General features: G+C 37.9%; 1 protein-coding gene across 2 annotated transcripts; it reads right to left on the minus strand.

Annotated features, from left to right (window-relative positions):
* Window positions 1–251: 251 nt before the first annotated feature.
* On the minus strand, window positions 252–12,608 carry LOC103710868 (putative CDP-diacylglycerol--inositol 3-phosphatidyltransferase 2). 2 transcript variants are annotated; one of them, XM_008796781.5, is made up of 12 exons: window positions 11,987–12,099; window positions 11,538–11,649; window positions 11,295–11,450; window positions 9,501–9,585; window positions 9,358–9,407; window positions 7,879–7,918; window positions 7,692–7,736; window positions 7,543–7,608; window positions 2,750–2,864; window positions 2,613–2,669; window positions 2,430–2,528; window positions 252–559 (listed from the first exon to the last, which is right to left on the minus strand). In XM_008796781.5, exons 3-12 carry the CDS (start codon window positions 11,344–11,346, stop codon window positions 506–508), a joined length of 663 nt encoding a protein of 220 aa, XP_008795003.2. In that variant the 5' UTR covers window positions 11,347–11,450; window positions 11,538–11,649; window positions 11,987–12,099; the 3' UTR covers window positions 252–505. The 2 variants fall into 2 exon arrangements, with proteins under 2 accessions (XP_008795003.2, XP_008795002.1); XM_008796780.5 differs by lacking the exons at window positions 11,295–11,450; window positions 11,538–11,649 and adding an exon at window positions 12,464–12,608.
* Between the last annotated feature and the right edge of the window lie 1,258 nt (window positions 12,609–13,866).

Genomic DNA, 13,866 nt, shown 5'->3' on the forward strand with positions numbered 1-13,866 from the left:
GTATTTTTAATCACATTTTGTTTCTTTCAGCAAAATTTTCATTAATAAATCTTGAGATTAATGTTTAGATATAGTTTTTAATCTGTATTTATCATATCGGTTGAGATATCAATATCTTGGTTCAAAAATATCGGCAGACAGCTTGGAATAACTGAGTCTTTGTAATTTGTTTTACTTACGACATGGATCTAGATAAACTGTGTTATCAGTTCATCTGAGCCATTGACATAGATGATATAAGGAGAGTTAAGTACCTTGTGTGCCACAGCTCGGAAGCATGCCGATTCATTAGTTGTTGAAGTAGCTCTACAGCAGAGAATAGATTAAGAACTAAAACATCAAAGTGTTTGCCTTCAGTCTTTGGGACAGAAAATATACAGTATTTGAAACATTAGGCACAAGCTTCTTCAACATGAGAATACAAGCATATGCAGGAATTCACCAAGGCTTCAAAACTAAACCATTGAGTGGGTGACAAATAGTAGTCATTTGTGGAGGTTCACGGTCACCTGCTTCTTTTCATATCATAAAAGACACAGGAATCTGCAGCTGTCTTCATCTGAAACCAATAAAAAGCATATTTTAGATAACATATTGGAAGATTTGAACAAGTCCTGGAGGCAACTTTAAGTAATAAAATACAAAATCACTATAGCAGACACCCACAATATATTGCCTCAGAAAAGGATAGCATTCAACGAATGCTGGTAAACAATTAACAAACAAACCAGCATGTAAGAAGTTGTTGGGAGTGCAACAGATTGGCATGGATTGCCAAAGAAATAGCAAGAAAACGGAATGCCCTTAAAAAGTTATTTTTCACGCCTAGAAACGGAAGAGCACAGAGAAGAAACAGGAGAAGGAAGAAAAAGAAGCATAAATATGAGGGGTGCAATTAGTAGCTGCTGGCACAAGTAATAAATACTGGATTTCCAAACTTCAAAATACATAAGGCAACATGAAAGAGGATAGCTTGCAGTTATAGGCACAAAGACTTTGTCCTGAATCTTGATGTTACAAGTTGATCTCTTATGCCAAACTTATGGCATCAAACAAATTGTGTAATAAAATGTCTATACAGGTGCAAAAAAGATATGAACACTTAGGGCCACAATGAGCATGGTGAAAATGCTGCTGGCAGGTGCAATTCATTTCATGCTAACTGCCCTTCAAATATGCAGATTAGTGTGACAGCTTTTCTTACCCTCGAGAAACAAATGAAGCAACTTACATGTATGAAATGCTAGTGGCTGTCCTGCATAATGGTTGTTGGTTAAGTAAAGAACTCTGGTTACAGACAGTAAATAATTTTTGATTCCACGTGTCAGCATTCTGTAACAAGTTGAGATGAGTCTTTTGGGTGCCTCATACAGGAAAAAAGTGTCAATTACTCGGCACCCACCCCTCGTGTTGCTCTCTTCACTGTTCTTCCAACTTCTCAGTAGATGGCATTCAACTCACTAGGTCTAAGATAAAAAAAACTACATCATTTTTAAGGCAAAATATATTCACTATCAAGCTTATGCAGTTGCAGTGCTTGTTTGGTTTTACCACCTTCTCTGCAGCATGGGAGTTGCATATGCTAGGCCACTTTATTGTGATAATTGTAGTGCTATTCAGCCTGACAATTTTTCACAAGCATATTAACTATTAAGCTATGGACATTAATTCTTACTTTGTGCAAAACCTAGGCTCTGTTTGGTTGCTGAGGAAGCGGGGAAAAAAGTTTGTCTTTCCCCTTACATTGCTTGATACAGGAAGTGAAAAACAAAGACAAGACAATGGATCAAAACTTTCCCCAAAAAGCCTAATTTTTCGTTTCCTTCTCAAAAAGGTAGCAATTTTGAGAGAAAATAACAAATAAGCAAGTGATCCAAAATAATATATCCAACTCCTAACTACTTTCTCTGCAATTTTATTAGTTCAACCAAACATGAGATTTTACAATTTTCTCCTTTTTTCTCTCTCCTGTTTTACCTTTCTTTCATTTTCTTGGAAACCAAACACAGCCAAACTTACATCTATCTACTCAATCATTTGATCGTTTCCAGTCATTGAAGCAATAGTAAGCATATAACTGACATTTTAAGAAATATGGCCACATTCTTCTGAATCATAAGCAAACTCCATAATGGATTTGTGATGAGCTTGAGAGGGCCTAGTTGTATAAGAAGAAGAAAAAAAAAAAATATATATATATATATATATGTTGTTTGTGAACATACTTATACATTTTTTTTGACATCTATTACACTCATAAATACATGAGAGAGCAATAGTCCAGAAGTAGTAACATTTTAGCTGACATACACTTAACTACCAGAAATCCCGAATCCATTATTTAATGTAAACTAAAAACTTAAATTTGTGGATCTAAATAGGCAAGAGGTAAGAGCCCCTCAAGAAACAAATAAAAAAGTGAAATATACCTGTATAATGTTAACCACTTGCTTAATTCCCCATCCAATCAGAGTTAAACATAATATCAGTGAAAGAAGTGAACTCTGTTTCATAGCATTCAAGCAAACCTGTCAAAAAGAAAGTGAAAGAAAAAGTATGTCACAAAGAGCTTTTCAACTAACAAAAATGGGAGCATGACAGGAAAGGCTTACATCAAGCACACTTTCAGATTGGTTACCAGCAAGAAGGAAGAGAATGATGTAAAGAACCTAAAGCATGGCAAAGCAAAACCACTATCAATATAGTGTATAAGAAATTAAAAAAGAAAAGATTTGGTAGGATTAACAACCTCAGATCCCGAACAACAAAAGGCCATGAATAATCGCTGCCCATAGTATGCCTTCAAAAGCCAATTACTCTTGTCCTTTACATCCTTGTGACTAGTCTTGCCTGATAAGAAAGAACTATGGTTGCATAGCATCAGAATACTAGAACATAAAATCAATCACAAGACAGGTTAAAAACTTATAAGCAGGGCTCAGACTTGAAACTTGATATTGTATGAGTAATGCCAAAAAAATATTGACTTGAGTAAGTCAACTTAGAAACTTGGATGAATAGGGACAAGTTTTGGCTTGGCTCATATGGATTAAGAGGGGAAGAAATCAAAATAACCAGTATCTAGCTCTTAAACAAATGACTAACGTATGACTACTGAAATAAGTCTAAAGTCTCCTTTAGTTAAGGTTCACGTGTCCATGAAAAGAAAAAAAAGAGATGCAAACTAATTACAAAATCTACATATAACCATTTACATCTCAATCTAGAATATCAAAAGGATGTACTATAGCAACTTTAGGATAAAATTTTGATATAACATGTTCAGGGATCACATTGCACATAGGTTGTGAAGAAAAGGCCCAATAAAGGACATAATATAAGATTGTATGTACTTTTGATATTACTCCTACTACTCACTTGGCAAACAAAACATGACTTTGGTAAAACCCTAGGAACCAACGGTTTTAAAGGTATACATATAGCACATTGAGTTGTCATTGTGTAGATGCATGACTGAGTACACCAACTTCATCCCCCTAAATCCACCTTTGTTTTTATCTTGTGTGCTAGATCAATATGGAGGCATGGACTCTCTTCATATTATGATGCAAAAGTTGCCAGGATAGGAATGTGTACTTTGTCCCACATTCATAGAATTTAAATGTGTGTAAGTAGCAGTTGAATTAATGCCCATGCGTTCCTTTCTCTCAAACATTGAAACAATTGTTGTCAGGCAATACTATTGGTTTTGGTATGAAAAGATCGCAACCTAAAATTCTACAAAGTGGTGAGTTACAAAATTACTCTTCTTCGACACAAATTCTCAGTTAATTATAGATAGAGAGGAAACAAATTTAATATTTTGTAAGAACTACTCACAATAGTCCAAAAGCATGCCAATATACTAACAACCTTGTCCTCCTCTCATCAATGTTTTAATCCTGCAAACCTGACCAAACTATTTTGGCAGCACGGGTTCATCGGTGGTCCACCAGTCTACCAAAACAAAAAAAATAAGGGGTGAGATTGGAATCTCATCCCAAGATCCATTCTTCTCTAGTTTGGATCTCACAGCTATCCCTCTCTCCCGCTGTTCCAATTCCTCTTCTCATACAGCACTTTTAAGGTCAAGTCCCTGATCAATGTCCCTTAACTCCCTGGCCTTCGTGTCAAACCTATCCTGTGGTTTGTCCCCTTCACTGCTTCCAATATGGTGCACCAAGTTGTAATCCCACCTTCTGCCACCTCTGATTCTGAGCCTCAACCATCATCTCTCCTTTTCTCTGCCACCTTTGACAGAAAGCCCCAGATGCCATCCTTCCCCTATTCCACTGCATCCGGCAACGAGCCCCATCTCCATACCTTCCCTCGGTCATTCTGATCACAAGGCCCTATCCTCAAACATCCCACAACCAACATTCCACACCACCAAGGAAAATGAGGCATCCACTATGTTAAGGGGATAATGACAGTATAGAAAAAATAGAGGAAGAATGGTTGCAACACGGTTAGGGTTAAGGGTTGGGGGCATATTCTCCATTACATAACAAATCAAGTGGTTTGAATGGTTTTGGCTTTTCCTAGGTTCTAGTAATGACCCAACCTGCACTTGCTTACATGTGATGAGTTGCTTAGATCTGCCGACTCGACCTGCCTGCAGTTCAAAACACCACCCCTAACGAATATCAAAGCATGTAACTTATAATTTGGTTATGGGACCAAGTATAATGACAAATTAGTTCATTTTTGGCGCTCCGTAAACATACCAATTGTTAAACACTTAAGAATACCGCTAAATCATACCATGATCTGTTGAACCACCCGGTTTGGGCTATATCGGGCCGACCTGGCACAAGATTGGGTTGGTTCGGCTGTGGGAATTGGAATCGGCCCCGAACCGCTCGGACCGATCCGAACCGGTTCTCATACTCCCGGCGTAATAGTTATCGTTATTAAATAACTATTAGCTATGATAGCTTTAGATTGTTATTAATATGTCGTAAGTAAGAAAAATATGAAACCTCCTAGCATAGTTTGGCAAAGAGAGGCACAAAGGAAAAGCAGTTGCAGGCCCATGAAGAGTAGGGCTGGAAGTGGGCTCGGGCCGGCCCGAAGCCCATCGGGTCGGGCCGCCCGCGGGCCGGGCTATGGGCTAGGCTCACTGCATTTCGGGCCGGGCTCGGGCTTAATTATTCAGCCCATTTCTATTTCGGGCCGGGCTCGGGTATTTCATTGGCCCGGCCCGGGCCCGTCCAAGCCCGAGCCCATTTCCAGCCCGACTGCCGAATGCCTTTGGGTGTTCACCCTCCAAAGCCGAAAACACAACTGTTCTTCTCGCTGTTTTTTTTTTTTTTTATTGGGCATTGTCTTCCTCCCAAGCTGAAACTCCAAGCCAATTTTTTCTTCCTCATATTCTCTCTTCCGGCGGCTCTCCGTATTCTCTCTTCCCAAGCCGAAAACCAAGTCTTTCTTCTTCCCTGTGGGGGTTTCCTGGTTTTTCCGGCGGCCTCCGCAAGGAGGAGAAACCCCGTTCGCATTGCGGTCCGGCGGAGAAGGAGCCCCCCGCCGCCTGCGAAAGGATCCGGAGGAGAGTTCAGTGGCCGTTCCACCGATCCCTTGTTTCTTCGGCTCTGGATCTCTTCTTCTTCGGTTCAGATCGATTGGCCGCTCCCGCACCTTCTGTGGCGCCAACAAGAGCTTCTTTTGAGGACAGCGGCGAGGTAAACCAGAGCACCTTCGCTGACGCGATCCGCGTACCTACCGGTCTTGACTCTTGAGGAAAGGAGCGATCCTCCCGACGAGGAACTGAAGCCCAGCCCTGCTGCACCTTCGAGTCCCGCACCCGGCACAGCGCCTTAATCACGCTCCTCACGGCTCCCTCCTCACCTTGATCATCGCCTTGATCTCTTCCTCCTCACGTGTACTATATGAGCGGGATGCATGGAAGGAGGGAGGCATTGATGCAACTGGGCCCAAACGGGCCCGGGCCGGGCTCGGGCCGCGTTTCTGTAAAATTGTTCGGGCCTCGGCCCGGCCCGAAGCCCGAAAAATAATTTCGGGCCAGGCTTGGGTAGGGGTGTGGCCCGACCCGGCCTGGCCCACTTCCAGCCCTAATGAAGAGTGTGGAGAAGTCAATTCACTCAAATTCAGAGACTAGAAAGAGCAACGATGGCAGTTCTGGTGGTCATGGATCTGCTAGCCAGGGCGAGAGTGGAGGATATGAGACTATCATTTATGAGACAGTCGCAAAATGATCTTCGATTTATCGATGAATTTCAGTTTACGCATGCTACATAAGATAAGAACCGCAATGCAGAATTTGCTAGAGCCTGCGAGGATACGCTTACATATAGGGGACATGCTCCTCGAGGTCATACGGAAGGGTATAATGCAACTGCAGATAACCTCGCATGTGGAATGGAATTCATAAACTAACATGTTTCAAATCGTATACTGGATCCTATTACCTACAACCACAGACAGTCTATGATCCATATGGTTACGAATATAGATATGATGCATCTGAGGTATCATCTTCCGGTGGCTACTACGCTATGCAGCTTGGAGCATCTTATGGATCAAATTTTGCTGTTGGCGTATTCAGATGGGCCCCTCCACAGCCGTATTATTAGCCAAAGGACACCTCTCAAAGCCAAAACTTCAGTAAGAGATCCAAAAATGGTTATAACCTAGAGCGCGTTCCTTATAATATGAGCATATAGGACTACAACGCTGCTTAGTTAGAGGGATGGGCTGATGTGCCTTGTAATTATGCTAATGATCCGAATATCTACGTGAAGCATCGCCACTCAATAAAATTTTAGATAATAGTATGCATGTTGTACTTTAAATATATATAACTGATTGTATCATTTTATATTTTGTATCTCGCTAATTGATTTTAGAATATTTTATGTTGCTTCTTATAGCATACAATATCTCATTAATCATTTTATATTTTGCATCACTCTAAAATATCAAGAGGCATCATTTAGATTGTATCGAGATCATAGAAGCATAAAAAAAATCAAGAAACGTCAAATTATACTTAAAATCATTTAAAAAATTGAAAAAAATTGGTTACCAATAAATTAAACTTAAAAACATTGAAAAAAAATTAGCATGCCAGTTCAGAACTGGCACGCCTCTGCATACTGTGTGTCGGTACAGTACCAAATCGGTCGTCGATCGGTATGGATACCGGTTTGGTCGACCTTGAATCATACTATAAAACTTGCAAGGTTGAAGGCAATACAGCTGTACTAAATAATTTAGGTTATTGCAAGTAAAAAACATCATTATAGTTATTCCCTCTACCTACATTTATTTTTTACGTTGGGTTGGAAAAGAGAACTAAAATCATCTCTGAAGAGAGAGTGAAATTATTATTGACCATAAGAGCATAGTGTGGATAACAGAAAAATAAAAAGTAATAGTCAGTTTCAGTGAACATCCCTTAACGTTAGATGATCTTTTGGTGAGTTTTCATGTTCTCCAATAGATTTCTCCATATGACAAGGTCCATGTGCAAGTTAAAATTTTCTTCTTGCAATATCCAATGCAAGCAAGAAATAGTAATACCTATACATTTGCAACCAGTGGCTTGCAATATCCAATCCAAGCAATGACAAGAAAATCAAGCCTGGCCTGCAGAGAAAATTGTAGCACGATAATGAGTCATGCAGACAGGATTCCAAACCAAATGACATCAAACTACAATACACGTCTACCTGTATAACTGGGACAGGAGTGCCAATAAACAAGCAGTGCTTACTCTGAAGAATGCGGGCATAAATCAGATAAGATGAACTGATTGTGTGCTGAAAACAGACGATTTATGTAGAGAACAATGCCAATAGGTAGACTGGTTACAGGGATTCCATAAAAGCATGCCTATATTAGTTTGACAGAGAGTACCTGTCTGTTATCATGTCCAAAACAGCTCCAAAGGTTGACACTGGACCATAAGATCAGATAAATTAATCAAATTTCTAACCTCAGCATTTTCCTTTTTAACAAGTTAGCTTCAGCTATTTAAAGACCTGACATGAAAATTAAAAAAATCATTGGCTTAATATAAAGGGATAACCTCAATTTACGAGCAAAAGATAAAATTAATAGCTTTTGTAAAATAGCAGGTGACATGAGAGAAAAAGCTAATTTTGCTTTAGTCAAAGGGTTGAGTAAAAAGAAAAAATAGTATTGAACCTCAAATTTCTAATGAGCTAAAACACTACCATGCTTTGATTCAGAACACAGGTTCAAGTGAACTGAGAGCTTCCTCTTCACATTCAACTAAAAATGAACTTAAACATGAGAATTGGTTTTCTTGAAAGCCCGTTCTGATAGTACTAAGGATTAAAATTAGCAGTAGATCATGTGTGTCTAAGACAAGAATCTTTGAGGGTGAAGATAATTGAATATTGAAGCAAGAATAATAGAAGATCAATTGAGAGTTCTTCAAAATACTGTCTTGAAGAAGTAATCAAGCACAGACAGTGTAAATTTATTTGAGACTTGTCAAAATGTCCCACTATCATTGCTTCACCAAATAATAGAGGCATCACATGATTCTAGAAGCAGTTGGAAGTGGGCACTCAATCGTATTATGTATTTGTGTACGTCTCACGCTTACTCTCCATTTTATTTAGCAACGCTCTTTAATATATTCAGTTAGATTGAGTGCCATGTTATCAGCATTACCTGGACCATTTTGACCACCTCAAAGATACTGTTCAGATACATATCCCCATGAGATAGGCATCAGTCTCTTAGGCACTTGAGAGGTTTTCAATTTGCAGGTTTTTGAGATCAGTGAAGAGTTTGCCCTTTCTAACAAGAAGTTCAACTCAAAGTAGTCAGTAGGAAGGAGGCTTTTGATCTTTTAAAGCTTGTTAACGATGTAGGTAGTAAAATAACTTTAAAAAGTGCCGTGTTTCTTGTATCCTTAAGCTAATGTTGGCATTTGGATAAGGAACATGTATACTGAAACACCTTAGCAAATAATGTCTTTTGACATATTCCATTATAAATACCTAAAAGAAATATAATATATAACATTTAGTTAAAGCATCGCCCCTCTATGTGTCCCCATATCTCCTTTAATTTTGCAGATTCAGTTACTTGTATACATGTCCAAATCCAATTCCCATGCTAGTATCCATGCAACAGTGATTATTATTATTTTGCGATGTTATCTCTTCATAAAAATTAGAATAGTGTTAAGAAGACAGAAAACATGATATTTTGTTTTTATTTAAAGGCCAAACCATCTATGGGACCTTATGGTTCATTAATTGTATTATTGTTAAAACAAAACAAGCTGGAAGAGATCATTTATAGCAATGTAAAGCATTGAAAAACCTGAATGAAGGGGAGAAAATAACCAAGTCTTACCTTGATTGAATTTTCGTGCAAACCAACCATCCAGTCCATCACAGAAAAAGCTGAAATTCTCAACTACTATCAATCCATTACCAAAAAACTATATGCAGTATAGTTTATGAACATCAAAAGTGAATTACCATTACGATAGTTACCTGAAGAAGTAAAGTATAGCAAAAAGTGTTTTGTTGGAAAAGCAAAGAGCAAATGCCACACAATTCATTAGGACTCTCATATAGCCTGCATATCGTTTAAAAAATAAAAAATAAAGGACCCCATGAAACCAAAGTCACATGAATGCTTGGAATGAGTGTCAAAGTGTCAAATATTCGATGAATATCTTGGTAGCTTCCAAGAACATTTGATAGGAGGAAATTTCCTTCCAACAGAATATCCATTGAAAATTGTAATATAAAAATTTCTTAAGTGTCAAGATGCAGTATTTAAAACAAATGGACAAAAATATAAAATGACTAAATGGCATAGCCAACAAATTCCTAGCCATAAGTGATTTATGTCATTCCCCACTTATTAGAGGAAACTGAGATTTGAAATTGTAACAAAACACATGCCATTCTTTTCTTCTTCTTTTTTCCCCTCTGTGATCAGTGCAGTTCTCATTCTCCACTTTGATAAACTTGTCGATGTTTCTGATGTTTAGCAAATTCTACTGTCAGCCCAACTACTTACACCCGTCTGTTCACTAAGTTGATAATCAGCTAACATCGATCATCAAAAAATATATGCGTGCATATCTTTCTTCACCCAACAAATACCACTCAGTGAGTAGAGTAATAAGAGTAGATTCTCAAAGCAAGAAATCTTTCCAAAACCATATCATGAAACCTTAACTTACCATTTGCTAGTAGTTACCCCTTCTAATAAAGAAAAGCACCTATCATGCTCAGAGTAATTTGTGGAGTTGCCATCTATAACCTCTAAGGGAGGTATAGGAAACCCGGACAACAGAAAAATAAATTCACTTCACATGTTCTGCTTGACCAAAGACCGGGTACAGTCTTGCTCATGGCTAGCAAAGGAGTCCAAACCTGGACAACTTCATAGTCCTACTGGTTTCCTAGTTGATCCAGTTACATGAAATGCCTAATGGTTAGGTCTATAACACATGGACTCCAAGAATGTAACTATCATACATTTGACACCTTCACTGATGAAAAGGAACAAAAGGGAGAGGGAGAAGCTGCTCACAGAAAGGGCACTCTGATTAAAGTTTAGGGATGTCAATGGAACAGGTTTAGGCAGAGCATAAAACAGAATTTTAATTGGTTCAGGCTGATAACCAACACCGAAACAACATAAAATTATGGGTTGGCCCTTTGACATTCCTGAATGAAGGCCACTAACTGAAAGTGTTCTTTCCATTCATGGGTCATCAAACACCTAACAGAAAAGTGTTCCACCCCTTAGTGTCTTAGAAATTAAGTGAAGAGAGAAAGAAATGCTGAATAGAAGGGCAAGGGCAATGCTAAAAAAAGGTCCAAACCATTATTGGCCACATGCTATGAAAATGCATCATTCACATACTTCATAGAAGAAAATAGCTAAGACTAATGCAATATTACAAAGAGATACCAAGTGGGGCCTCACTGTCAAAGAAGACCATGCTACTTGTCATGATAAAGGCTGAAATGAAATGACAAGCAAGAGGAAAGCAAGATAAAGCATGAGAAGAAGTCACACCAGTATGTAAGATAGCTTATTTTTGGCCCTTCAGTTTCTAACTACTGTATCGTAATGCATACATAAAGGAGAACAGAAGATGATAAGAAATAAAAGAGCTATGCAGAAGAAAGAAAAAGAGACAAGTTGAACTTCTCATATGCAGTGCCCGTAGGAAGTGCAATAGACAAGGAAGAAGTGCTATAGTACTTGCGTTTTACATATAACAACACTGTGTGCATGAGAGATAAAGAGAGAGAGAGAGAGACTTGGATATGGTGAAAAAGGATTATCATTGACACCAGATATGTAGACGATCATCTAATGGCTTGACCTTAGGACCATCTGACCTCTTCCTGAGCCAGCTAGAGGAGCCCAAGGCAAGTTTTATCCTTGATTCTGCAAATTAAGTTGAGAAGCCTCAACTGCACATTCAAACAAGAAAATACTAATACCTCGAACCCTTTCACCATCTCTGCTTTTTAAATCTTACCAATCAGCAGTACACTTACAATGTGAAAGTGAATGCATTCTTAATAATATCCTGCACATTGTTGTAACCAACAAACTAAAGCCCCTTAACTTGTGGAACGTTTATAATCTCATTTCTGTGCACCTGCAATTCTGTACTAAGAAATAATAAGCTTCATATCTCCCCCATTGTTAGATGTACCAATCACAAGTAAATTGCAACAAAGAATTTGTTAGTTAAGCCTGGTTTGCATGATAATGCCACGCTTGGTCTCTTTGCGATCTGCTCCTACATCATGCAAAACCAAGGTTTTTTTTTCCTCTCTTTTTCCCACCTTTTCTCGAGGATTTAGAACAACCATAATGGAAGAACACTACAAAAGCTGAAAATTGGGCTACAGGTCTGGGTAGATGGGGTTCCCAATAAAAAAAAAAGAGATTACGAAGCTTAAAAAAAAGAGATTACGAAGCTTAACATCAGTAAATTTACCTATAATATTGGGGATGTAGAGGTACACTGATACCACTTTCTGAGGCGATGTCTGAGCCATCGTAGCTTCTCCAGAAACTCTAATCAAAACAAGCAACCTTTCACTCCTCTTCCTGCACACATTCAATCATCATCGACAAAGAAAGGAAATCTGCAAACTTCTTCAGATAGTCCGACGATTTTTTTCCCGAGTCAGATAACCGCAGCTAATTAAGTTTTGGAGGATAAATACCACAATTTTATTTTTTCGGAATCAAACAACCAATTAAACTAACCATTAGGAAAAGCACAGCAACACAAGAAAAAATAAAAGCAAGCAATCAACTGTTTCGATGCAAAAATATTGCCAGAGTAATTTATCAAACAAAAAGCGACTTAGAGATCCAAACATTTATACACTGTGAGCGCTTCATTTTGGTGACAACAAGAATAAAGGACAAGGGAGCCCAAAGGGGGAGGATGGGCCGGCAGCCGTACCTTGGACTGTGAGGTCTCGCGCGAGGCCGCCGCCCTTGCTCGGAGCAGTCGACGGAGAAGGGCACCGACTAGTTGGGTTGAGCGAGGGCCAAGGACGAAAGACGAAGAGAGTGAGAGAGAGAGAGAGAGAGATCGGATTGGAACCGTGGACGGGGCCAACATATCGAATAAATGAATCTGTTTCCTGTTTATCCCCTAAAATATAATAATAATAACTCTCCTATTTAGCTAGTTAAAATTTTCAATATTTATTTCTCTCTCCTATATGTAGTAAAAGAAAAAAATCGCATGAACACCCCCCGAATTTTGCATAAATACTTTTCAAAATTAATATTTATATATACATATATATATATATATATATATATATATCCTCATAAAATATTTATTTTGTTATTTTATATTTTTTTATTCTTATTTTTGCAAATATACCCTGCAACAAAAAATAAATAAATTAAAATAACTAAAATATTCTTAATAGTAGATGTACAAAATTTTATTTTATTTTATTTTTAATTAAAATAAATATAGTTTTTATTAATGACTTTTAACGAAATATTATATTCAAAATATTTGTGAAAAACAGTGTTTTGTTTTTTTATAAAGGTACAAAATAAATATAAATTTTAAAAAATGTTCACATAAATTTAAATTTTTAAAAAAAATTATGTAAAAAAAATTAAAAAAAATTCCGGGCAGTTCACCTAAAGAAAGAAAAGGGCCGTGGGGTTCGAAACCATCGTCGATGTTGTATTGAAAACTTGATCCATGGACCATGGGAAGTAATACCCTCGTACAAACATTTGGCGTGCACTTAACTAACAAGCAATTTGAGCCCCTTGTGTGAGAACGAGATCCATTGCGGAGCAACATCACGAGTCTGGAGTGATGGGATTTTAAGTCCTAGGTGGAGGCAGTGAAGGAGAGGATTGGAAGGGATTAGAGTTCAAGCGGAGCTAGTGTTGTCGAGGCCAGCTACGGACGCTGGGCGCATGAGAATGTAACATTTATTTTATTCATTAACAGCACGCGTTGCTATCTGGACCTAACAGATAAGTGGTATTGGCTAACTAGAAGCATTGAGTTTTGGCATTTTTTTTTGTCAAAGAATTGAATTAATTGTAACAAGCCTCTAGGAAACATCTCCATATAGGGGAAGCAGTAAGGAAAGATTCAACATCTGCAAAACGGGAAAAATTAATGCAGCTGATTCTAACTAATTGGTAGGAGAATGATCTCATTCACAATTTGTTCCAAAAATTTATGCTAATAGGATGAGATAGATTTATTTATATATTTTTATTTTTTATACTTTTTCTCATATATTATATATGGGCTGGATCTTTTTTTTTAATGGACGAGCCCAATCTGTAATTTTTTTTTATATAATAAAGTTAAAGAGT

The sequence above is a fragment of the Phoenix dactylifera genome, chromosome 5 (assembly GCF_051530095.1).
Source record: "Phoenix dactylifera cultivar Ajwa chromosome 5, Ajwa_hap1_PhDact_Kaust_v1.1, whole genome shotgun sequence".
Classification (NCBI taxonomy): domain Eukaryota; kingdom Viridiplantae; phylum Streptophyta; class Magnoliopsida; order Arecales; family Arecaceae; genus Phoenix; species Phoenix dactylifera.

Coding starts and splice junctions, on each gene's coding strand:
- LOC103710868 (XM_008796780.5), bottom strand. CDS start 12,047: ATGGCTCAGACATCGCCTCAGAAAGTGGTATCAGTGTACCTCTACATC. Junction 9,408..9,500: donor GCTATACTTTACTTCTTCAG/GTAACTATCGTA, acceptor TGAGAATTTCAG/CTTTTTCTGTGATGGACTGG. Junction 7,737..7,878: donor TTGGACATGATAACAGACAG/GTACTCTCTGTC, acceptor CGCATTCTTCAG/AGTAAGCACTGCTTGTTTAT.